This window comes from Bos javanicus, chromosome 7 (genome assembly GCF_032452875.1).
Source record: "Bos javanicus breed banteng chromosome 7, ARS-OSU_banteng_1.0, whole genome shotgun sequence".
Classification (NCBI taxonomy): Eukaryota; Metazoa; Chordata; class Mammalia; order Artiodactyla; family Bovidae; genus Bos; species Bos javanicus.
The window spans coordinates 38,741,314-38,766,484 of NC_083874.1; the positions used below are offsets into that span (position 1 = coordinate 38,741,314).

At 48.1% G+C, this 25,171-nt stretch overlaps 1 protein-coding gene and 1 long non-coding RNA gene across 5 annotated transcripts in view; one reads left to right on the forward strand and one right to left on the reverse strand.

Annotated features, from left to right (window-relative positions):
* The first annotated feature begins 750 nt into the window (after window positions 1-750).
* B4GALT7 (beta-1,4-galactosyltransferase 7) lies at window positions 751-9,564 on the forward strand. Of its 2 annotated transcripts, XM_061423121.1 has the most exons (7): window positions 772-937; window positions 2,677-2,832; window positions 4,529-4,891; window positions 6,564-6,789; window positions 7,856-7,939; window positions 8,188-8,292; window positions 8,892-9,564. In XM_061423121.1, the coding sequence occupies exons 1-7, from the start codon at window positions 888-890 to the stop codon at window positions 9,045-9,047; spliced, it is 1,140 nt and encodes a 379-aa protein (XP_061279105.1). In that variant the 5' UTR covers window positions 772-887; the 3' UTR covers window positions 9,048-9,564. The 2 variants fall into 2 exon arrangements, with proteins under 2 accessions (XP_061279106.1, XP_061279105.1); XM_061423122.1 differs by lacking the exon at window positions 2,677-2,832 and having other exon boundaries at window positions 751-937.
* A 1,863-nt stretch (window positions 9,565-11,427) lies between these two features.
* The window catches only part of LOC133251099 (uncharacterized), a 75,013-nt gene continuing 61,269 nt past the window's right edge, over window positions 11,428-25,171 (reverse strand). The window contains exons 3-5 of one of the 3 annotated variants that reach the window (XR_009737515.1): window positions 24,404-24,480; window positions 20,945-21,125; window positions 11,428-18,339 (exon numbers count right to left, since the gene is read on the reverse strand). This is a non-coding gene — a long non-coding RNA (uncharacterized LOC133251099). Of the gene's footprint in view, window positions 18,343-20,944; window positions 24,481-25,171 lie in introns of all 3 variants that reach the window. The other 2 variants (XR_009737513.1, XR_009737514.1) reach the window with 2 other exon arrangements.

A 25,171-nucleotide genomic window follows, 5' to 3' on the forward strand; every position in this document is an offset into this window, starting at 1 on the left:
TTGCCTGGAAGAACAGAGGAGATCAAGTCTAGTAACTTTCCCATTCTCATTTCCTAGGTGGAAAGCTGGTCCAGGCAGGGGCTAAATTCCCACTGTTGAAAGGCCAATATGGGAAGTCAATTTTACTCCCTTCTTCAGTTCTCAACTCAGCTCCAGAAATACTCCTCCCCTGGATGACAGCTGTTATTTATATAGCACTGATGATTGTGTCCATCACTGTACCAAGTGTGTGCATTTCTCCTTTAATCCTCACAGCAACCATATATATTAGGAACCATTTATATACTCAGGTGAGGAAACATAAGCAGATTGTCTTGCCCTAAAACACAACCAAACTAGGAGAGTCAGGTTTCAAATCCAGCCAATCTGTCTTTAATACCAGTCTCCAAACTACTACTTGGGGTAGTAGGCTGAACTTAAGACAGCCTTGAGCTTGGCCCTGCCCACGTCCAAGCTTGTTGCGGACAAAGAATGCACTTGGGGTGACGGCAGGACTACTCAGACGCGCTCCCCGTCTTCCCCTGGGAAGAGGAGGAAGATGCAGATTATCCCAGAGCGCTGGCTTGGAAATCTGGAGTTTAAATTCAGTCCCAGCCCGTTGACTTGCGTGTTCTCCGGGGCCTCAACCTCTCGAGACCTACAGCGGTCCCCGGAAGGAAGTTACCAGTTCAGGCGGTTGCGCGTTCACGTCTTCCTTCGGACGCGGAACCTTTGACACCACAGCTTCGGGGAGCAGACGGCGTAGACGGAGCAACGGAACCAAGGGACCAAGGGGCGGGGCGGACGGGTTTAGGCGGGGCGGGAGGCGGAGGCGCCGCGTAGGCCAGGGAGGCCGGGCTGGCCCGGCTTGGGAGCTCTGTACCCATGTGCCGCCGCCTCCCCCAACGATGTTCCCCTCCCGGAGGAAAGCGGCGCAACTGCCCTGGGAGGACGGCAGGTGAGCTCGGCGGCCGGCCCGGTCCCCGTCCTCCCCGGGTGCAAGTTCTTTCCGGGCCACCGCGAGGAATCTAGGAGCCCGAGGCCGTTGTGACTCCGTCTCTACGGGGCTCTCTGAGGGTCTGTGTTTCTCCTTGGGGGTCTCTCTATTTGGGTTTCTGTTTCTATTTGCGTCTTTGGCTCTACCAGTCTCCGTCACTCAGCAGGTCTGTATTTCTCCTTTGATTTCCCTTTGTGAGTTTCTGTCCCTCTGTGCGAGTCTCTCTCGTTATGAGTCTTTGTGTTTTTCCACTGACTTCAATTTTTATGCGGATCTTAGAGTCCGTTGACCTTTCTCAGTGGATCTCTTGTCTGTCCCTGGTTTCAGAAGGTCTGTATTTCGTTTCTCTGGTCTCTACCTCCCCCATCACATGCCTGCAGTCTCAGACCCTACACTTACGCTTCCCCATTCTTTGCTGAGCCCCCAGAAGAATACACCAGACAGAAGCTCTGTGCTCTGCCTTGCTGGCCACTGCCTGGCTGGGACTGAGTTCTCCTCAGACTTAACATTAGTTCATTTCCGGTGCAGCTGTACTTGAATGTGGCCTGCCCCATGTGTTAGGTGTGGGCTTGACCCAGACCTTAGTGGTTGTCACTAAAGCAGAATGGGGATGAGCTGTTTGGCCATTAAGGTTGGAAGGGACGCCCAGACTTCAGTCTTGAGGTGTACCCTCAGGTCTTCTCAGAACACACGGTAGTGGATCTAGCCTGGTGAATGACACCTCTTCCCCTGTATGTCTGTTAAGTTTGCCCAAAGGTGCCTAAAGACTTTGGAATATAGTAGGCACAACTCTTTATCTTTGGGAATTTTTCAGACTTGCTGTTGAAGTAAGAAGACAGGAATATAGTAGAAAGCCTAGACTGTGGATTTAGGCCTGGACTGGAATCCTCTTTAATAGCCATGTGACCAGAGCCAACTTAATCTTCCTTCTCAGCTCTTCCATCTCTGAAACAGGGATCATAATATCTCTTCTGCAGGTCTATATGAAGATATAAAGGAGATCACACATATATAAAAGTCTTGACACTATGCTTGGCACAGAGAAGGTGCCAATTATCTTCCAGTTACTTTTGCAGTTTGGAGGTGCTGTAATCAGAGCAGCTGAGTATTCAAACCTGTGTCACTAAGGTTTGTGTGAGGGAAGAAAGGAAAGGTTATGGAGAATTTCCATTTCCTAATTTCTTCCTAAGAATTTTAGAAAGACAGCCATATTCCACAAAACTTTACTGGTATCACTTCATGCTTTTGACACAGGGATACAAAGATCCATGCAACACATGCATACTGAGGTAGCAATTAAGAGTGTTGGCTCTGGAAACAGCCTGTCTGGGTTTGAATCACCCTCTTATTAGCTTTGGACACATACTGATGAAGGAGACAAAACCTCATCTGGTCTGCCTCCTCACCGCCAGAAACAGGGTGGCCTGGGCCTGGTAGCTGCTGAGACTGCAGATCTGGAGTTTGCCACCAGGTGGCACCAGGAGCAATTGTCAGTGTTCACTGTCCTGAGGAATTGGGATTCAGCTCTGAATTCAGTTGTTCAGTGATTTGGGCCCTAGCAGCACAGGAAGAGAGTGTCAGTGGGAATGTGATCCTAGTAGGAAGGGAACGCTGGACCAAGGGGACAGAAGGTGAAAGTGCGTGGAGTGCCCAATCCATGCCACACCCCTGGATAACGGTCACTGCTTCTTCTCCCGAAGGTGGGATATTTCCTCATGTCCATCTCCCCGGTCTCTACCCCACCCCCAGCAAGAGCCCAGAGGGAGAATCTATAGAGGCTCCAGCCTTTCCAGGCCAATAGCAGGATTGGCCTCTGCTCCTCCCCAGCGGAAGCCCCCACCACATGACAATGGGGGGTAAGTCAGAAGTCCTGCAAGGTTGTCTTGCCACGCTCTCTCTCTGCTGTGTGTGGGACCTGGGCCTGGCCTCAGGGTTGCTTCCAGTTGGCAGTTGTACCTCTGGAGAGAGACAGGAGTTGGTCTGGCTTTAGTGTGTGACAAGCATGCCCTGAATGCTTGATCCCTTCCTGTAACTCAATTAGCAAGCCCTCTGCTGTATGACTTGTGCTAAGTACACAGCTCTGAATCTGATTACCTGTGAAGAAGACAGGCAGGGACACAGGTGATTTCAGAACTCTTAAATGCTTCAAGGAGGGCAATACCAGATACTCCAGGAACACAAAGGAGGGAGTACGTATTTCACTCTGTTGTGTATGTGGACGTAGGGGTGACAGTGCTGGCCATGACATTGGAGTTTGGCCTTGGAGGATCAAGGGGTGCTTCCAGGCAGATGAAATAAGGAAAGCCATTTTAGGCAGCAGCAGCAGACTCTGTGAGGGCTAGAGCAGGAAGGAATATGGCGAGTGGAGAAACTGAACTGCTCAGTGTGTAGCCCTGGGTGAGTGGCAGGAGCAACTGGAGATGGGGCCAGGTTACAGAGGGGTCTGACTGTCAGATCACGGAGTTTGCCCATTATCTTGTAAACAGGAAGATCATCCATGAGATTTGAAGGGGTCTGAACAGGGCAAGGACCAGGTGAGACGAACTAAAAGATAGGCAGTGTGTGAGGGAAGAACAAAGGGTACTTAGGAGGTAGAATCTATATGCTGTGGTAGCTAATTGATAATTCTCAAGAGGTTATAAAGTAAATTGCTTTGCTGATTATTTCAGAAGACAGGAAGCTGCGATTTTCTTGGATTCCTTAGTTCCTTCACTGCCCTCAGGAACTTCCAGAGAGAGGGGCAAAGAAACCAGATGAATTCCATCCATTTATTTTTTTTTCCCAGCACTACCCCAGAGTGTAAGATACTCTGCTGTTCTTCCAGCTTCTGAAAGGTGCCTGGGTGCTGTTCCCAGCCCTCAGCTTTCTTTCCCTCTTCTGTTTCTCATCTTTTGTCACATGAGCTGCCCTGGACTGAAGCTTTGAGATGCATTCTGTGAACTGCCTTTGTTGGTTTGGGCTTCACATTGGTTTGGGGACAGACCTGATCTACCCAGAGTGAACAGTGGTCTTTTCACTGGAGCTGAAACAGTGAAACAGCTTCCCTCTTTGGGGGAGCTTTCTGGTCTGAGAAGTAGGATGAAGCCAAGCTTTCTGATGAGGGTGAATTTGCAGGGGAACAGGTAGAAGGCAGTGCGTGGGGTCTCTAAGGTGGGCTTCTGCCTTTGGCTCTGGACATGAGATGTTGTCTTGGGGAGGGGCAAATTCAAGGGACAAGGAGTCTCTTCCCTGCCCTCGAGCAGCTCCCGGTCTGATCTGGACTCAGGCACAGAAAGTAAGAGAGCATCGAGCAAGTGGGGCAGCTCCAAGACCTGCGAGTGTTTGGAGGGCCTCCTGGAGGTGGGGTGGCTCAGGCTGAACCTAGAGCTGGAAGCAGGATTCTGATGCATGGTAGCAGCACAAACAAAAGCACTAAAGTTGCTTCTGCACTAATTCCCAAGCGCTTGGGGCCGACCAGTCACATGTGCCTTACTTATGGGAAGCTAGAGAAGGGTGTGTTACAGGACCTTGGCTCACCTTGCCCTTCTGACCCGCTCCTTGTTCTTGTCCCAGGTCCAGGTTGATTCCCAGTGGCCTCCCCCGGAAATGTTCTGTCTTCCACCTCTTTGTTGCCTGTCTCTTACTGGGCTTCCTCTCCCTGCTATGGCTGCAGCTCAGCTGCTCTGGGGACGTAGCCCGGACAGCCAGGGGACAAGGACAGGAGACCCCAGGCCCATTGCGGGCCTGCCCGCCAGAGCCACCTCGTGAGCACTGGGAAGAAGATGAGTCATGGGGCCCCCACCGCCTGGCAGTGTTGGTGCCCTTTCGAGAACGCTTTGAGGAGCTCCTGGTCTTTGTGCCCCACATGCACCGCTTCCTGAGCAAGAAGAAGATCCAGCACCACATCTATGTGCTCAACCAGGTGGATCATTTCAGGTAGGGACCACCTCCAAGCTGCAGCCGCTCACCTCGGCCTCACCTTGCCCTGGTCTCTCCCTTGCCTGCTCCCTTTCCCGGCAGCAGTCCAGTACCAGGCAGCCCAGGCCCGTGAAAGGCCACCTGGGGCAGCAGCAGAAGGGTGGGAGGTGCTCGACCCCTCTCACTGGGTGTGGTGGGAACTTTCGGGGAGGGTTTGGGACTGGGGAGGCCCCGGATCTGGTTTCCATTTTACAAAGGTCCCTGTGGCTGCTATTTGTGCACTAGGCCATACCAGGACAAGAAGGGGAGTGAGAGAGCTGTTGGGCAGGCGTTGCCCTCGTTGCCATTGTGGCAGACACGGTGGAGAGAAGCAATGTGGAGGAAGGGCAGGCAGGGCTTGCTGGTGGATTAGTTGCAGTGATTAGGGAAAGAGAAGGGTCAAGGGCAAGGCTTTAAGGTTGTTCAAAATCTGGCATTAACTTATAATCCTTGCCCTCACCAAAAACTGCTCCCCTCCATGATCACAATCCATGCATTGCACAGCCCACTCCCACCTCCTTTTCCTCCAGCTCACTCCCACTGGGGAACATACTCCAGCAGTTCTTGGAATCCAACAGGTCCTTTAGTCCACGATCCTCCCAGTGTTCTCTGCCTTCCTCCTGACCTGACCTCTACTTTCTCCTGACCTGACTTGACTACAGCTGAATCCCTGATTTCCCACCTGCCCTCTTCCTCATTTTAGGAGATGGAAACTCCACACTCCCAGCTGCTCAGGCCAGAAGGTGCTGGGGTTGTCCTACACTCCTGCTCTCTCACACAACATGTCTAGTCCACCAGCAAAGTGTGTCTAGCATCTGCCCTCCTATCATCCTCACTGCTACCTGAGTTAAGGCATCATCAGTTCATGCCTGAATTATTGTAGCAGCCTCTTAACCTGTCTCCCTGCTTCCACCCCTCACCTTCCAGGCTCTTCTTATCATACCAGCTAGAGTGATCCTGGTAAACACTGAGCCACTGCACATGATGCCTTCACTCTTAGCCCTTCAGTGGCTCGCCATCTCATGCAGGGTCAAAGCCCATGTCCTTCAGGGACCTGTCACCCTCTGACCTCATTCCCTAAAACCTCACTCACTCTGCTTGACCACACTGCTGACTGCTCCAGCCTGCAGCCTTGGGGGTCATTTCCCCCTCTGCTTGGAGCCCCATTCCCGTGATTTCCACGGGGCTCATTCCCTCAGGCCTTCAGGTTTCTGCTCACATATCACTCTGTTACGCTGGCTCTCCCTGACCACCTCATCTAAAGGGGCAGCCTTACCCGCCAGTGTGTTCTATTCTTCTCACATTGCTTTACTATTCTTCTCAACAGTTACCACTCACTGGCTTGTTGCATGTTTACTCAAGTTGTTTTTGGTTTTTTGTCTTATTAGAATGTCAGCTCCTTGAGGGCAGGGCTTTGATTTCTCACTGCTGTATCTCCCGTGCTCTGAACAGTTTCTGGGACATAGTAGGTGCTTGGTAAACATTCATTAGATGAGTGGAGGAGCAGCTGGGCAGCCCTGTAGTGAAGTTGGCATCGAGCTGGAGGGCAGCATGGGTACTGGGGTCTGTTGCCGTGGAGGACAGGCTCTCACATAGAGGCTGGGGGAGAGCAAGCTTGCTGCCCCCTGCCCAGCTTTGGCACCCTGCACAGGTTCAACCGGGCAGCACTCATCAACGCGGGCTTCCTGGAAAGCGGCAACAGCACAGACTACATTGCCATGCACGACGTGGACCTGCTCCCTCTCAATGAGGAGCTGGACTATGGCTTCCCAGAGGCTGGGCCCTTCCACGTGGCCTCCCCAGAGCTCCACCCGCTCTACCACTACAAGACCTACGTTGGTGGCATCCTGCTGCTTTCCAAGCAGCACTACCAGCTGGTGAGGCCTGGCATGCCTGCTCTGCTCAGAGCCAGGCAACACCTACCTGGATGGGGGCTGTGGCCAGAGGAGTGGCAGTTCTGGGGCCCAGTAGATGGAGGATCCTTCCTAGGGCCAGCGGGGGAGCCCAGGGCTAGCTAGAGGCATGAGAGAGGAGCAGGACCAAGCAATCCAGTTAGGGAGGGTTTCTGCCTCAGTAGCAGAACCCCTCATGTGAACTAGCTTCAGAAGCCCTGTTCTTTGCTTCTCAAAATGGAAAAGTCTGCTCAGCCTATCAGACAGTTATCACCAGGACATCATTTCAGTTTCCATCTCTCAGCTCTGCCTTCTCTAGACTGAATTTACTTTCAGACATTCGGGATGCAACATAGTGGTTGTAGCTGCAACCTGCATCTGTCTAGGCCCAAGTCCAGTGGAAAATGGAGCTCCCTTTTCCAGCAGCCCAGACAGCAGTCCCACAGCTGCACCATGCTGGCTCTTGATTGGCCTGCCTTGAGTCATGGCTAATCCGTGAATCAGTCACTGTGGTAGGGGTGGGAGTGGGATGGTGCGGTGGGAAGAACTGTGTGGCTTAGACCCCCATCTCTTGCTCCTCTGTTTAATCTGTGGCTGAAGCCAGCTTAATGTAAATGAAGCCTGAAATCATGGCAAAAATAAATGTCTGCCATCTGACTTCAGACACTGTCTCTTTCTTCCATACAGAGGAAGAGACAAGGGCAGAGAGACCCTCAGGAGAAATGGGAGTAGGGGACCAGGCAGAAATAGAGCAGGAACTGGCACTGTGCCCATCATCAGCTCTTAGAGGTCCCCTCCCAGCAGTCAGACATTTTTGAGAAACTGTTTGTCTCACACAAATCCAAGGCCCCATTAGAACAGGCAAAGGAACCTGGGGTATGCTGACTGTTCCCCACTGGTACCACAGAGGTTGTAAGAACCAAAAGCATCTGAGTGTTCATTCATAGCTTTGGGGGAGGAGGAGGAAAGGCCCTACTTGGGACCCCAAGTAGGAGACCAAAGAGCATCCCTGGGAGGATGGGGCAAGTGACACTGCCTGTCTTTGCGTCAGTGCAACGGGATGTCCAACCGCTTCTGGGGCTGGGGCCGAGAAGATGACGAGTTCTACCGGCGCATCAAAGGAGCTGGGCTCCAGGTAATGCTCCCCCCACCCCCCAACCCGCCACTTCTTTGGCCATCATGGCAGTCCTGAGGTTCCTGTCTGCCCTCAGATGAAGTTCCTGGGGCTGGGAGATGGCACCCCTGGTTCCAATCCCAGCCCTGCCACCGACTAGTACACCTCTCTTAAAGAATGGGAATACAGGCTCCTGCCTGTGGGCTGTTACCTAGTGGTGAGGACCTCCAGGAGAGGCAGCCTGATCCAGCTTCCTTTGGCCTCCTTAGCTTTTCCGCCCTTCGGGTATCACAACTGGGTACAAGACATTCCACCACCTGCACGACCCAGCCTGGAGGAAGAGAGACCAGAAGCGCATCGCGGCTCAAAAACAGGTGATGGCTGATCTCTTGATCAGGGTGGATAGGTGCTGGCTGGTCCCTTGATCCGGGGTGGACAGGTGCTCGCCAGTCCCTTGATCAGGGTAGGTGTGTGGTATATAGGGAACCAGCGGGCCCAAGCTTTTCACCAAGTTCTCATTGTGCCCAAATGGTCCCGTCCTCCCCTGCTTGGCCCAGGTCATTGTGGGCATTCTACTTGGGCACAGGGTCTTCTTCTGGTGGCTGCCATGGCCCCTGGGCCTTGTGGGTCAGCCAAGACATCAGAGGCCATTTAGGCTATGTGTGTCAGGTGGGGTGGGGACAAGACTCAACCGAAGGTGCCAGAATCCCAGGCAGCCCTGGGACACGGGAGTCCACATCTCTCAAATAGCCTCTTCTCTCGGCGCCAGATTAGTTGAACTAGAAAACACTTGCTCTCCTGCTGATGGGGATGTGCAGCCATGGGCAGGAGACTTCCTGTCTCTGAGCTTCCCTTTCCCCTCTGTGGGGATCATAGGACCTCTGATGACAAGATCATGGGGGATCAGTGGACAGCTGGCACCTACAAAACCCTGAGTTTTCTCCCCACTTCCTTCTCCCCACTTCCTTCTCAGGAGCAGTTCAAGGTGGACCGGGAGGGAGGCCTGAGCACTGTGAAGTACCGTGTGGATTCCCGTACAGCCCTGTCTGTGGGCGGGGCCCCCTGCACTGTGCTCAACATCCTGCTGGACTGTGACAAGGCCGCCACCCCATGGTGCACATTCAGCTGAAGGGGCTGGACAGTGAGGGAGCTTGTGCCTATCGGCCACACTGCTACTCAAGCCCAGGCCCAGCTCCAGTAGGACATGGAGTGGCCTGAAGCAGTGGCCAGCCAGCCACATGTTTGCAGCAACCTGGCTCCCAAAGGCAGGCTTGAGCCAGGACAGGACACACACAGGGTGCCTGGGATGCTACCAGCAATAAACAGTGATGGAGAGAGGCTGGGACATGGCTCCCAACTGGACTCTCCACCCTGCCTTACTGCTTGCCCTGCCCTGCCCTGCCCTCCTTTGTATGCTGAGATCTGCAAGTTCCTCCCTTTGGACTGCCTCATGCAGAGATACAGTTTAGAAGCCAGGCCACTGGTGTGGGTGGCCAGGGCCATCAGGAGGGTTAAAACTGCAGAGAGCAGGGTGCAAGCCCTACAAAGGGAGCAGCTGAGACCAGCTCTGGCTGGTTGTCACCATGTAGGAATGTGGGCCTAGTGTTGCCAGATCTGATTTTTCAAAAGAAACTAGAATTCTGGAATCTTGAGTGAAATTGGTTAATTTTTTTTAATTGGTTAATTTTTAAATGATAGCAACTAATTCAAACTTAAAAAAGTATGGCAGGCCAAACCTGCGGCTGAGGGGGAAAGGAATGGGGCCAAAAAAGACATTTTTCTTAGTTAAAAGCTGGCAAGGAGTTGGGGCAGGGCTGGGGACGATGAGGCCAGGGGAAGCTCAGGTGGGAGAGAAGCCCAAGGCAAAAGGCCCCTGTTCCCTCCCTCAGCCCAAGGGGTGCTTCATCCTGTCTCACTAAAATGGACAGAAGTAGATCACATGACTGGAGTGAGGGTAGTCAGGCTACATTGCAGAGACTCACTCGGTCATCGCTTGGGAAGGGAAGACCATGTTCCTGAGGTGGGAGGAAGATGAGAAGTAGAATCCCTGGAGTGTTCCCACAGTGTGAGGAGAGATTACTGATGGTCATCAAAAGCAACAGAGAAGGAGGGAGGGGAGCCAAGGGAGATGGTGGAATCATCTGGAGGGAAGCCCAGGGCCAATGAGAGAGGGACATGAGGGACCCTGAAAGGTAAATTACTCCTTCAAGGCATTTGACTACAGAAGATTTGGGGCAGAAGTTGGAAGAGACTGGGACCAGTTAAGATTAGTTCAATAAATAGGACACCTGAAGTGCCAGAGGAAAGATTGAGGTCCCCAAATACAGCAGGGTAGATTCAGAATCTCTGCTCCAAAAATGCTCCTCCTCCAACGGTGGTCTTCGGGTTATTTTGTGCAGTTGTGTGGGTTGTGCATTGGACAACCTGAGCATAAACCAAGAGATTTAAGCAAAGAGGAGTGGAGGGAGTGAAGAACTTCAGGTTCCATGTAACTGGTGAGGCCTATAAGAGAGGGTCCTTGGGATTCTAAATTGACCTCATCCAGCAATTCAGCTTCACTTACTACAGTGAAGGGCAAACAGATCTTGATGACAGTGCGAGGGTAGTCAAGGGACTTTCTCGACTTGCGGCCCAGGGGAGGGGAATGGTGCACTTTCTGTATGCTGGTCTCCTGGACAACCCTGACTGTCGTCTTGGACTTAAGTAACACGAAGCCTTTTGGAGTTGGTGGGAGTAGGTATGACTGCCCCCAGCTCTATACTTACCTGGCAGGTAAGAAGACAAAAAAAGATGGGGGACTCCTTCCTTTCCACCTGCCCTGAGAGGTGGGATGAGCAGGAGAAAAGCAGGATCAGCCAGCTCAGCCTGGGCTGCCTGCATCTCTAACCCTGCACTCCCACACTCAGGACCACCACTGCCACCTCCACGATCCAGACAGCAGAAGGCATCCCAGGCCAGGCCTGATGCAGCTCTAATCTTCAGCCCACCCTTACTCCCCATCTCGGGCCTCCCCTAAACCTTTCTGGGAGAGCGGGAGAAGGCTAAGAGGTGGTCAGTAATGAGAAGGAGCAGAGAGCTCTTCCACCGCCTCAGCACCTTGGCAGCTCCTCTCAAGTGGAACAGGTGCCCCAGCCTTGCTGGTCAGTATGTGACTGATGTGAACCCAGGATGTAGGAGCACCTAGCACGTGCTTTGCCAGTGGTTCTGTGATGACAGCCGGCACTTGTTGAGCATTCTCACGTACAAAATTTAGTACGCTGGGTTATTTCATGTAGGTCTTCACCTAAGAGCTAGGCCCTGTTCTATTAACCTGTTTTATAGACGAGGATGGTGGAGCACAGGGAGGTAAGAAACTTGCCCAGGGTCGCAAGGCTGGTAAGTAGTGGAGCTTGGGATTCGGATCCCTGGAACCTGTCCTCTGGGCAGGAAAAAAACTGGAGAAAATCTAGGTGATTTTGCTTTGGCAGTGAATTTTTAGATAGAATACCAAAAATATGATCCGTGAAAGAAATAGTTGATGTTAGACTTTTATTAAAACTTAAAACTGCTCTGTGAAAGCAACTGTTAAGAGAATGAAAAGCCATAAACTAGAAAAAAATTTTGTAAAACATACCTGATAAAGGACTTGTACCCAAAATATACAATGAGTTTTAAAAGTCAACAGTAAGATAAAAACCCAAGTGAAAAACAGGCAAAAGATCTGAAGAGGCACTTCATCAACAAAGATATACAAATGGCAAATAAGCATATGAAAAGATGCTCAACATAATTTGTCACTAGAGAATTGCAAGTTTAAAACAACAATGAGACACTAATACATACCTGTTAGAATGCCTAAAACCCAAAAACTATCAAATGCTGGTGAGAATGTGGAGCAATGGGAAACATTCTCACTGTTGCAGGTGAGAAAGCAAAATGATACTCACTTTGGAAGACGGTATGGTAGTTTCACACAAAGCTGAGCATAATCTTACCATATCAGTGAGCTCACTGCTAGGTACTTTCCCAACTGACTGAAAATTTGTGTCCTCACAAAAACCTACATGTGAACGTTCTATGGCAGATTTGTTTGTAATCACTACAAGAAGTGACCAAGATTTCCTTCAATATGTGGATGGATTAAAAAAAATAGTGGCACATTTATACGATGGAGTATTACGCAGCACTAAAAAGAAATGAGCTACCCAGTCACAGAAAGACATGGAAGAACCATAAATGTGGCTGAGTGGAAGAAACCAGTCTAGAATAGGTATATAGAGAATTCGCTAGTGGTCCAGTGGTTAGGACTCTGGGCTTCCACTGCAGGGGGCATAGATGTGATTTCTGATTGGGGAACTAAGATCCTACAAGCCCTTTTGTGGCACAATCAAAAAGTGAGCCTTAATGTATGCAAATTAAAAAAAAAAATTTAGGAGGTAAGAGGATCGCAGGAAGGAATGCACACTATGGCAAGAAAATCAAACTGCCTTACATTACAAAACAGCCTCACTGAAGAGGATATGGGAGAAGGTGCTGGCCTAAGTAACACTGGAAAGTATGCAATCTGTAAGACTAAAGTCAAGAAGTGCATGTGTGCAGGATCCTCTAGTAGTTTCCCATAGGGATATGGTATGCTTGCTAAGTCGCTTCAGTCATGTCTTGACTCTGTTATTCTATGGACTGTAGCCCACCAGGCTCCTCTGTCCATGGGATTTGCCAGGCAAGAATACTGGAGAGTGGGTTGCCATGCTATCCTCCAGGGAATCTTCCCAACTCAGATCAAACCTGTGTCTCTTACATCTCCTCCATTGTCAGGTGGGTTCTTTACCACTAGTGCCGCCTGAGAAGCCCTGGGGGTTTGGGGTATGGTATAACAATTCTGCACATTATGATTGAAGAATTAAGGGAATGGATGGTGGGAGCCAGTTTTCTTACTATGGAGTAGGAATTTTTTAGCAAAGAGCAAAATGCTAGAATGATTCATGTGATGGATTAGAGTTGAATAAATCGGTATGAATTTGCATTAAACTTAATTATACATAGAAATATTTATAGATATGTGTATACACAGGTATCACACGTGTGTATTTCCTTGTTGTGTCAGCTGAGAGGCCCTGGAAGCAATGGCACTCCAGTAGCAAAGAGCACACAACCAGTGCTCACATCATGGTTTCGTTCTCCAGTGGAAGCAACCATGGCTGCTGGGATAAATGGTTGAGTCAAAGGCTAGGGTGGAAAGCCTACAAGATGAGCCTGGAGCATCTTTTAGTTCCAGAGAGTAAGGAAGTTTTTTTAGAATTGATGGGGGTGAGTGGTTGCTTCCCTGGTGATCCATTGGTTAAGATTTCACCTTCCAGTGGAGGGGGTGCAGCTTCAGTCCTTCGTCAGGGAGCGAAGAACCCACATGCCTTGTGGCCAAAAAACCAAAACATAAAACAGAAGCAATATTGTAACAGATTCAATAAAGACTTCATAAATGGCCCACATAAAAATTCTAAAGTAAAAAATTTTTTAAATTCAGGGTATTGTCAAAGGAACACAGGTACCAACTTAAAGGGCTCTCAATGGCCAAAACTGGGACAACTGTAACAAAACAAAACAAAAAACACCAAAAGGAATATGGGGTTATGACCCAATGTATAAAATAAATACACTGATAAATGGGAGAAGAGAGAAGCATATTATGCAGAATTATTCCAGATAATTTATGCAGATGCTCTGCCCTCAAGGAAAGGGAGCATGACTACCTATTGTTTAAGCTGTCGACTGCTGATAGTGACCTCGTTCCAAAGAGTACAGTGTGGAAATGTGTGTGTGTGGGGAGAGTAACTCTAGAATGGAAAAACATGACAAACACTACCCCAGCCAGGTGATCAAGGACACCACCGACAGTGATAAGTGATCTTGATCGTATTACCCTTGATATGTTGTAATGAAAATGATACTTTATGTCAGTGGTCTTCCTTCCCCAAATCCAGAATCCTAGTCTAGTCATAAGAAAATCAGCGGGACTTCCCTGGTGGTCCAGTAGCTGGAAATCTGCCTGCCAATGCAGGGCACACAGGTTTGATCCCTGGTCCAGTAAGATTCCACATGCCACAGAGCAACTAGGCCCGTGTGGCACAATTGCTGAAACCCAAACGCTCTAGAACCTGTGCTCTGCAACAAGAGAAGGCACCGCAAGGAGAAGCCCGCACACCACAACCAGAGAGTAGCCCTGAGCTTGCCGCAACTAGAGAAAGCCCACAGAAAGCACGAAGACCCAGCACAGCCAAAAAGAAAGTAAGCAAGAAAGAAGTAACCAACACATAGCTGATGTATTAAAAAAAAAAAATTTAAAATAGCAAATTCCAATAGAGTGTATCTTAGAAAACACCTGAACAGTGCTTCTCAAATTTGTTGAGGTCATCACATACAAGAAAAGTTGGAGAAAATGTCACAACCAAGGGGAGCCTAAGAAACGACTATAAATGTAATATGGTATCTTCAATGAGATCTTGGAGCAGGAAGAGGACATCAGGTAAAAACAAATCTGAATAAAATACAGTTTTAGTTAAAAATAATGTATTCGTATTGGTTCAGTAATTGCAGTGTAATAAATGTACCATGCTAATTGAAGTTGTTGATACTAGGTGCAGGTAGATGGGCATGCAATATCTTTGCAATTTTTCTGTAAATCTAAAAATGTTCTTTAAAATAGTCTTTTTTCAAAAAAGGGGAAACAAAGGTATGTGGGGGGAGCCAAGAGGAGGCAGCTTTTGAAAAGCTGAAGTCTAAGTAGCCCTGGTTCATGGAGGTTGAGCAGGAGCAGTTTTGAAGGCACGTGCTTTCCTCCTACTGGTTTCCTCTACTTGCCTGTCTAGCCCTCAGTTCCAGCCCAGGTTCTTCTGTGACTCTAGAGTTCAAACAGAGAGGCTTCAGGCTGGGGCAGGAGATGTTTGGCAGTATCTAAAGATATTTTTGGTTGTCACAACTAAGATGATAACAGGCATGCAGTTGGTAAGAGGCCATCAATGTTGTCCAAATCCTACAGGACAACCCCACCCCCAAAAAATAATTATCCAGCCTCAAGTTCTATAAGAGATGGGAATACCAGACCAGCTTACCTGTCTCCTGAGAAACCTGTTTGCAGGACAAAAAGCAACAGTTAGAACTGAACATGGAACAATGGACTGGTTCAAAATTGGGAAAAGGGTACGTCAAAGCTGTATATTGTCACCCTGCTTATTTAATTTATATGCAGAGTACATCTTGTGAAATGCTGGGCTGGATGAATCCCAAGCTGGAATCAAGCTTGCCAAGAGAAATAACAACCTCAGATATCCAGATGATGCTCCCCTAATGGCAGAAAGTAAAGAGGAACTAAAGAGCCTCTTGATGAAAGTGAAAGAGGAGAGTGAAAAACCTGGCTTAAAACTCAACATTCAAAAAACAAAGATCCCATCACTTCATGGCAAATAGATGAGGAAACAGTGACAGACTTCATTTTCTTGGGCTCCAAAATCAGTGCAAATGGTGACTGCCACCATGAAATTAAAAGATGCTTGCTCCTTGGAAGAAAAGCCATGAGAAACCTAGACAGCGTATTAAAAATCAGAGACATCACTTTGCCAACAAAGGTCTGTTTAGTCAAAGCTATGGTTTTTGGTAGTCCTGTATGGATGCTGGGCTTAGTCCAGGTACTTCCAAATCAGAGGGATCCTCCCTGGCCTGAGGGGGAAGGGACAGCAAAGAGAGACTATCGTTTTTTTCCCCCATTTAAGCGAGACTATTTAATTGGATTACTCACATGGGTGATGTTTGGTTTCAGAATTTCAGGACGAAGCACAGGAGGCTTCTAGGAAGAAGCTGCAGCAGGAGAGCCCAGAAGCTTCAGACAAGACACAAAGCAAGGAGCACTGGGGGCCAGCGGAAATGGCTGCCTTGTGGACACTGACAGAGCATCCAGGGGCTACAGGACAGGACTACTCCACTTTGAGAAGAAATCTTGTTACTTTGGGTCTGGAGCAGGGCCAGTACCAGTCCTCCTGGAGGTTGAGGACTCTTTAGGAAGAGCAGCCAGGCAAGTTTGAGATGGCAGAATCCCCCAGAATCCACAAACCATAGAGATGAGATGGTGGGTCTATTCTTAAGTATTTGTTGGTTTTGTTACTTTCACTAGAGAGCCAGTTGCCAGCTGCAGGGACTCCCTGAGGCCACGTCACAAGTCCCATCTCCTCAGGCCATGGCTGTGAGAGAGCAGGTCTCCTTTGCACCCAGAAGTAGGTTGGAGGCTTAGCCCTGGATTGAACCGGTTCTTCTGGACCTTCCTATGCTCTTCTGGGAGACTCTCCATCCAGCATGCAATTCAGGTGCGTAGTGGAGTTTGATGGCAGAAGAGGAAAAGGAACCATATGAGATACTGTGGTCAGCCCTGACATTGAGTGTATCAGGTGTAATAACCAGGTGTAATGTCTGGGTTAAACCAGAGAAACAGAACTAGTAGGAGATATATTGTTTATATATATGTGAAATTGACTCATGTAATTCTGGAGGCAGGCAAGTCCCAAGATCTGAAGGGTGAGTCATCAAGCTGGAGACCCAGGAGAGCTGATGTTTTTATTTCATTCTGAGTTCAAAGGCCTGAGAACCAGTGAGCCAGTGTTGGAGTTCCAGTCCAAAGGCTGGCAGGCTCAAGACACAGGAAGAGCCAGTGTTTCAGTTCAAGTCTGCAGGCAGGAAAAAACAGGTGTCCCAATTCAAAAAGCAGCCAAGCAAGAGGAATTCTCCCTTACTAGGGGGAGAGCTTTCTGTTAGATTCAGCCCTTCCACTGATTGGATGCGGTTCACCCATATTAGGGAGCACAATCTGCTTGATCAGTCTGCTGCTGCTGCTGCTAAGTCACTTCAGTCATGTCCGACTGTGTGACCACATAGATGGCAGCCCACCAGGCTCCCCTCTCCCTGGGATTCTCCAGGCAAGAATACTGGAGTGGGTTGCCATTTCCTTCTCCAATGCATGCATGCATGCTAAGTCGCTTCAGTTGTGTCCAACTCTGTGACCCTATGGACAGCAGCCCACCAGGCTCTCCTGTCCATGGGATTCTCCAGGCAAGAATACAGGAGTAGGTTGCCATTTCCTTCTCCTGCTTGATCAGTCTACCAATATAAATATTAATCTCATCTAAAAACACTCTCACAAACACACCCAGAATGATGTTTGACCAGAATGTCTGAGCTCTCTATGGCCTAGATCAGGTCAACCCATAAAATTAACTGTCACTTTGGGATTCCTGAGCTACCAGCTCTGCCAGGGAACTGGTGGATCTAGTAAGGCAAGGTGCCTTGTCCACCTCATTGGACCTCACCCTACTCATCAGCAATCTCTCTTCCTGAGCAGACCTAAAAGGAAATACAAAGTTTCTCTGCATTTTTGACTCTGGCAGCCATGGAATTGCACTTTGCTCAAACTCCTACTATCAGAGTCCTTAACTGGCTGAGGGCCCCAGCTGCCACACTTAAAATCCATCATATGCTTTACTGAGAGCACCCCTCCTGTGGGTTGCTCTAGTCCTCCACCCAGAAAGGACTCCTTTTTTGGCACCCAAACATCTCTCTTCATCTCACTTGTGGTCAGACTTTCGTGGAAATATGACAACTCTCCCTACCTCTTCTGGCTCCCTCCCTATTTCAGGGGTTTCCCCCAATAAAATAATTGTGCAGTTAATCATCTCTTAGTATCCACTTGTCCAAGGATCTAGACTGACACACTGACTTCTCCTCCTTCAAAGAGGCAGCGTTATCTAGAAAGAGCACACATTTCAGAGTCAGACAGACCTGGACTGCAACCTGAACTTCCCCCACTTACTTGCTGTGTATCATCCTATTTGAGTCACAGTGTCTCTGAACTTCAGTTTGGCCAGAGTTGTTGAATGATTAAATAAAACGTTAAAAGATAAGAAACTTGAAATCCAAATTTCTTTCTGTAATTTAATATCTTAGTCTATTTGGGCTGCAATAACAAAAAGATCATAAATTTTTTGTTGTTCATTCGCTAAGTTCTGTCCGACTTCTTGTGACCCCATGGACTGCAGCACCCTGGGCTTCCCTGTCCTTTACTGTCTCCCGGAGTTTGCTCAAACTCATGTTCATTGAGTCAGTGATGCCATCCAACCATTTCATGCTCTCTCACCCTCTTCTCCTCCTGCCCTCAGTTTTCCCCAGCATCAGGGTCTTTTCCAAGCAGTCGGCTCTTCCCATCAGGTTTCCAAAGTACTGGAGCTTCAGCTTTAGCATCAGTCCTTCCAGTGAATATACAGGGTTGATGTCCTTTAGGATTGACTGGTTTGATCTCCTTGCTGTCCAAGGGACTCTCAAGAATCTTCTTCAGCACCACAGTTCAAAAGCATCAATTCTTCAGCACTCAGTCTTCTTTATGGTCCATCTCTCACATCCGTACATCACTACTGGAAAAACCATAGCTTTGATTAGACGGACCTTCGTTGGCAAAGTGATGTCTTTGAGTTTTAATACGCTGTCTAGGTTTCTCATGGCTTTTCTTCCAAGGAGCAAGCATCTTTTAATTTCATGGTGGCAGTCACCATTTGCACTGATTTTGGAGCCCAAGAAAATAAAGTCTGTCACTGTTTCCTCATCTATTTGCGATGAAATGATGGGATCTTCATTTTCTGAATGATGAGTTTTAAGCCAGGTTTTTCACTCTCCTCTTTCACTTTCATCAAGTGGCTCTTTAGTTCCTCTTTACTTTCTGCCATTAGGGTGGTATCATCTGCATATCTGAGGTTGTTGATATTTCTCTTGGCAAGCTTGATTCTAGCTTGGGATTCATCCAGCCTGGCATTTCACATGATGTACTCTGCATATAAGTTAAATAAGCAGGGTGACAATATACAGTCTTGATGTACTCTTTTCCCAATTTTGAACCAGTCCATTGTTCCATGTCCAGTTCTAACTTTTGCTTCTTGACCTGCAAACAGGTTTCTCAGGAGACAGGTGAGGTGGTCTGGCATTACCATCTCTTTAAGAATTTTTCACAGTTTGCTGTGATCCTTGCAGTCAAAAGCTTTAGTACATAGTAAAGCTTAACCAACAAACATTTGTTTCTCACAGTTCTAGAGGCTAGAAAGATCAAGGTGCCAGCAGATTTGTTGTCTGGTGAGGGTCCTCTTCCTGGTTCATAGGTTGTTATCTTCTGGCTGTGCCCTCACGTGTCAGAGGGACAAGGGAGCTCTCTGGGCCCTCTTTTATATGGGCACTAATCCCATTATTCAGGGTTCCACTCTCATGACCTAATCACCTCCCAAAGGCCGCCATCTCCTAATGCCATCACATTGGGGGTTATGATTTCAATATACGAATTTTGGAGGAGGGGGACACAAACATTCAGCCTATAGCACTTAGCTACAGGTGTTGTACTACTACTGTCAATTTTGATAAATGCACCATGGTTATGTAGGATATTGACCTTGGGGGGAGGTGGGCAAGGGGTCTGTAGAAACTTTCTATAATATCTTTATAATTTTCCTATAAACATAAAATATTCCCAAAGGGAAAAAAATTAAAGAGGTTACAAATGAGTGGTGTAGTAGTTGCTCAATAAGTGACAGAATCCTGACAGCACTGAGAACTGCCTCTGCTACTGCATCTGCCCGAGCCATGGCCCCTCACCCACAAATCAGGTTTGGTGTGGACTCCCCAAGCTGTGATATTGGAAAGAGAGAGGTATCATTTTATTTAATAGAAAGGTCACTATTTGGTTGTCTGATAGTTTAGCACTGAGTATTTGCTCACCGAGGAAGGGAGGAAGAAGTTTGTCCTTGATAACTATCCCCAGTGTCCCTGCATCACAGAGGCCTCCCTGACTCCCATTCTAGAGTTCACAGGCATGCGTCCGGACGAATACGGGGAAGTCCTGTTTATTGTCTCTCCCCTGCCCCCATCCGTCTAGAACATCGTCCTCCTGGGCTCAGAGCTGAGGTGTCACTATTATAGCCTCAGTGCCCAGGACGGTGCCTGCTGCCTTGTAGTTTTTATGGAATTGAAGTCCCCTGGTGTGGGTTCCAGTCCCCGGGTTCAGCCACTGTTTTGGGGCCTCCTCTGCCCTGCAGGCTGGTGTCTTGTTCACCTATCCTGCCCTGAAGACCTAGCGCCACCCTTCCCCCATACCTGGGCTCCATCTTTGTTCACTGGCTCTTTCCACCTGTCTGCCAGCAGCTGCCATGCTCCCTGCCAGCCTTAATTCTGCTTCATTTAAGCTCATTTGTACAATTTCCTTTTAAAGAACTCCTCTGAAGAGCAGCACCTGTTCTGGGAGGCCCAGCTCCCTTTTCCTAATCAGCCCAGAGCCTTGTAGAGGAGGTACCCCTGACATGGCAGTTTTCTCCCCTCTGGGAACTAGCTGGAGCAGAGCCCAGTTTGCAGGCCCAACAGCAGGTATTTCCTGGGAAGCCTCTGCCAGGACAGTAGCAAGCCTGAAGAGACTCAGAGATGCTCAGTTCCTGCCGGGCTTGGGGTCGGTAGACATTCTGTGAAAATTCTGAATTTAAGAAGATGGAAGGCCAAAGTGCTATAGGAGCTGACCCGCCTCCTGAGGCGAATTTTCCCCCCTCACAGCTACGACGCACCCTGTGTCCTCACTGCGGGGCTTTAGACCTCAGACTGCCCTGAGGGCTTTAGACCTCAGACTGCCCTGAGGGCTACAACCCAGGATGAGGGTCTGTTCTACTCGGGAAATTGGAGTGAGAAGGAAGTTTGGGAGAGGTGTCCTTGCCCCAGGGAATATTTTCATTTCACCCTGACACCTGGCAAAACCAGAAGGCCTCATCGACATAAATTTTTGCCCAACCAGAACTACCCTTTCTGTGCACTGTTCTAGAATCTCATCTCAGCATGAGGAGACCAGACTCTGCTAAGCACATTTTCACATCCTCCTCTCACTTTTGTGCTGCAGAAAACTCATTAGCACATTTAATTCCTCTTGGTTTTCACAGAAATGAAACCAAAGAGGGAAGTGGGGGAGGCAGAAACAGAAGGGCCCAGGAGACTCACCTCGAAGAGGAGAAATTCCTGGGAATGGGTCAGCCGGGGTCATAGGACGAACTCTGGCCTCAGCTAGATGAGGTCTGAGTCCCATCTCCACCATTAATTCACTGCAACCACAGGCAAGTCGCTGAATCTCTTGGAGCCTTGGTTTGCACATTTCTAAAGTAGAACTTTTAATACCTGGCTGCTGAGAATAAACGAGATAACATCAGTATCTGGTATAGTACATGGTATTTGATACATAAGGAGTACCCAATAAATAGTAGCTTTCATTACCATTGAAAGGCTTCAAAACAGTGAATGAGGTCACCTTTATCTTTTTTTTAAATTATGTGACTCTATATGAAATCTCCGGAATAGGTAAATCTATAGAGACAGAAAGTCGTGGCCAGCAACAGTGGGGAGAGGGAATGGAGGGTGATTGCTGACGGATATAGTTTCTTTTGGGGATGATGAAAATGTTGTAAATCTGATTGTAGTGAATATATCGTAACTCTGTGGATATGCTTAAAAGCCATTGAATTATATCCATTAAATGGGTGAACTACTTTGGCCACTTGATGCGAAGAACTGACTCATTTGAAAAGACCCTGGTGCTGGGAAAGATTGAAGGCAGGAGGAGAAGGGAACGATAGAGTATGAGATGGTTGGATGGCATCGCTAACCCGACGGACATGAGTTTGAGCAAGCTCCGGGAGTTGATGATGGACAGGGAAGCCTGGCGTGCTGCAGTCCATGGGGTCTCAGAGTCGGGCATGACTGAGCGACTGAACTGAACTGATGTAATGGGTGAAATATATCTCAATAAATCTATTACAAACATGCATTTGGATGACACATTAGAGTGATGAAAGACAAAATATTAGAACTTTTAAAGTAAACTTTTTGCTTTCTTTTTGGATTGGAGACCACTTTTATCTTACCTCAGAGAGTGTCACATTACCTCATTATGTCAACAATTCTAACCTAAAAATCTACTGGATCTCTCTGAGGATCTGGAGGACCTCACAGATAGGCCTTGTAGAGAAATACAGGCCATTTCCACAACTACACAAGAGGGACTTGGCCTCAGACCTTGAACTCACTGACTTTTTTTAAAGACAAAATTTCTAGTATTTACCTATTTTGGGCTGCATTGGGTTTTAGTTGCAGTATGTGGGCTTCTCACTATTTGTGGTGTTCAGGCTTGGCTGCCCCGTGGCATGTGGGATATTAGTTTCCTGATCAAGGATTGAACTCATGTCTCCTGAATTGCAAGGCAGATTCTTAACCACTGGACCACCAGGGAAATCAGGAACTCACTGACTTTTTAAACTAAATGCTATTAGCTAGACTGTCCTCCATATAACATTTGTATTGGTCTCGATTAAAAAGCAAAACAAAAGCAAACCCTCCACAACAACAAAGAAAAAAATGTGTGTTTTCAGGGCTCTGAGAATGTGGCACAGAGAACTGGGGCTGTGTTCCAACCTTATAGGTTTCAGGGTGTGTCTCCTCCTGTGTAGTCTCTATCTGGGAGTTGACATGGAGGTGGCTTTCTAGTGCAAAGGAAAGTTGATGGCAAGAGTTGAACACAAGAAAAATGTAGGGCTTAGAATTAAGTATTGCATTAAGAAAGTAAACTGTCTAAGGAGAATGATCTAGAACACATTCTAGATTCCCAAACTAGAGCAACGGTCCTCACCCTGGCCACCCACTAGAATCACCTGTGGAGCACTAAAAATGATGGGGCCTGGGTCCACCTCCAGGGCTTCTGATTGAGTTGGTCGGCATAGTACCTGGGTCACCAGGATTTAAAATCTCCCCAGGTAATTTCAATGAGCAGCCATAGTTGAGAATCCCAGGTCTAGAGTGTTCTAGACCTCAGTTTCTTTGGTCCAGGAACAAATTTACAAAGGATTGTAGTAGGTGGGACAGGGCAAGGACGAGCTTCCTCCTCTATGGGAATAGTGCACATTTCAGAAGACAGGTTAGTTGTGTGTGAAACAGCAGAACCCTAATGATCCTTACCCCCCATGTCTTCTGCCTGCCAGTTGTCTGTGGACAACTTTAATCAAAGAATAAGTTTAATTACTGCAAGGAGATCCAACCAGTCCATTCTGAAGGAGATCAGCCCTAGGATTTCTTTGGAAGGAATGATGCTAAAGCTGAAACTCCAGTACTTTGGCCACCTCATGCGAAGAGTTGACTCACTGGAAAAGACTCTGATGCTGGGAGGGATTGGGGGCAAGAAGAGAAGGGGAGGACAGAGGATGAGATGGCTGGATGGCATCACCAACTCAATGGACATGAGTCTGAGTGAACTCCGGGAGTTGGTGATGGACAGGGAGGCCTGGCGTGCTGCAATTCATGGAGTTGCAAGGAGTCGGACAGGACTGAGTGACTGAACTGAACTGAAGTTTAATTAGAGAAGCGAGAAATGTGGAAACAAAGGAAAATTAGAGAAGTGAGAAATGTGGAAACAAAGGAGACTAAATAATAATAATGCAGTCATTAAGCATAGTCAAGGACCTTTAGTTCTTTCTCAGGGGCTGTAGATAATATTCTGAGCCACATCGTGTGAGCTGTCTTATAGATACCAAAACCCCAGGTGGAGAAGTTAGCTATATGATGACCAGACTGTACCCAGGACTTGAGCTGCCACAATTCTGAGAATTGACTGCAAAGAAATGGGAACAAGTGGACTCTGGAACTGAAGATTAACTGTCCCTAAAACAATCAAGAGATGCTGGTCAGACCACTGGTGGCCAATTTGAAGATGACTGTTAGAGATGATTGTGCTGTTTCTGCATGTGACGCCCCCCCAACACCATCTTTCTATAAAAGCTCTCACCCCTGCTTGTCAGGGGTGGTGAATCAGCCTTTGGACAGATGTCTGCCATCCTCTCCCCCCAGTTGCCAGTATCTGAAATAAAGCAAACTTTCCTTTCCACCAACCTGGCCTGTTTATTGGCTTTGGGGCAGCAAGGAGCCAGACCCTCCCATTTACATACATTTTGGTAACATGTGTATAAGGGCCAGTCTTTACCCAGGAATGGAAGTGATCAAGTTTAGTTAAAGTAGGAAATGTCATGGCTCCAGACAAAAAGCCTAAACAGTGAAGGAAAGACTGGTAGCAATTGTGGAGGGCCATGTCATAGCTTAATGGCTTTCATGCCCCACTGTACATCCAGAGGGTGCCCTGGAGAAGGGGACCCCAGGGAGGAAGGGAGTAGGCTGGAGGGGCACCGGGCAGCGTGTTCTCCTGGACTGCTTTGTTGCCTTGGTCTCAGAAAAGCTCCAGTCCTGGGCTTCCCTCTCCCTTGAACACTTTAGGGCCTTTTTAGGAGATGGGATCACTCCCCTTACCAACTCTGGGGGTTCCATGGGAGTTGGCAGGGCAAGAGAAGGAGGGAAGGTTGGTTTGGACTTTGAAATGCGGGTGAGCTGTCTGGCAGAAGTCATCAGGGTGTCTTGGAATGTTACTTGGGTGGGATGCTGGAAGTCCAAGAAGTTCTTCTTTGGTGTTCCAGTATTTCTTTCAGAATCCTCTATGATGCTGACTGGTTAAAAAAAAAAAAAAGGAAAAATATTCAAGTCAGAAGTCAGTGGATTGGACTAGAACAAAGATCTCATAAAAGCTCAAGAAATGATCAGTAGTCAGATCCGGCCAATGCACTAAGAGCTAATAATTTGGATTGAAGGGGGCCACAGAGACAGGCTGATTTGTTTCCAGTTACTCTTTTCTACTGTGACAAGTGAAGAAAAAAATGAGCAGCAACAGCTGCAACTCATAAAAGTCAAAGATGGTAGATTAAAATGGCCTTCCCAAAGGATAGATGTGTGAGTGCATGTCCAACTCTTTGTGACTCAATGGACTGTGTCCTGCCAGGCTCCTCTGTCCATAGGATTCTCCAGGCAAGAATAGTGGAGTGGGTAGCCTTTACCTTCTCCAGGGGATCTTCCCACCTAGGGATCAAAACCTGCATCTCCTGTGTATCTCCTGCATTGCAGGTGGATTCTTAGCCACTGGGCCACCAGGGAAGCCCCCAAAGGACAGGTGGTAATCTCCAAATTGCCGACAGTTAATGAAAGGGGGGCTGCTTTACCAGTGCTGAGAATGAGTGGGAAAAGGTTCAACAGATTGTTGGCACAGAAACATGTAGAATAAATTTTGGCCCTGAATCCAAAATGAGTCTTCTCTCTCAACTGTAATATTAAAAAGAAGAAATTTTCATTATAGTGTTTGGTTTG

What these genes read in the sequence shown, in the direction of transcription:
- B4GALT7 (XM_061423121.1), top strand. Translation starts at nt 888, where the DNA reads ATGTTCCCCTCCCGGAGGAAAGCGGCGCAACTGCCCTGGGAGGACGGC. An exon ending in CTGCCCTGGGAGGACGGCAG is followed by an intron (nt 938 to 2,676) that starts GTGAGCTCGGCG and finishes CTTCTCCCGAAG; the next exon opens with GTGGGATATTTCCTCATGTC. An exon ending in AACCAGGTGGATCATTTCAG is followed by an intron (nt 4,892 to 6,563) that starts GTAGGGACCACC and finishes CACCCTGCACAG; the next exon opens with GTTCAACCGGGCAGCACTCA.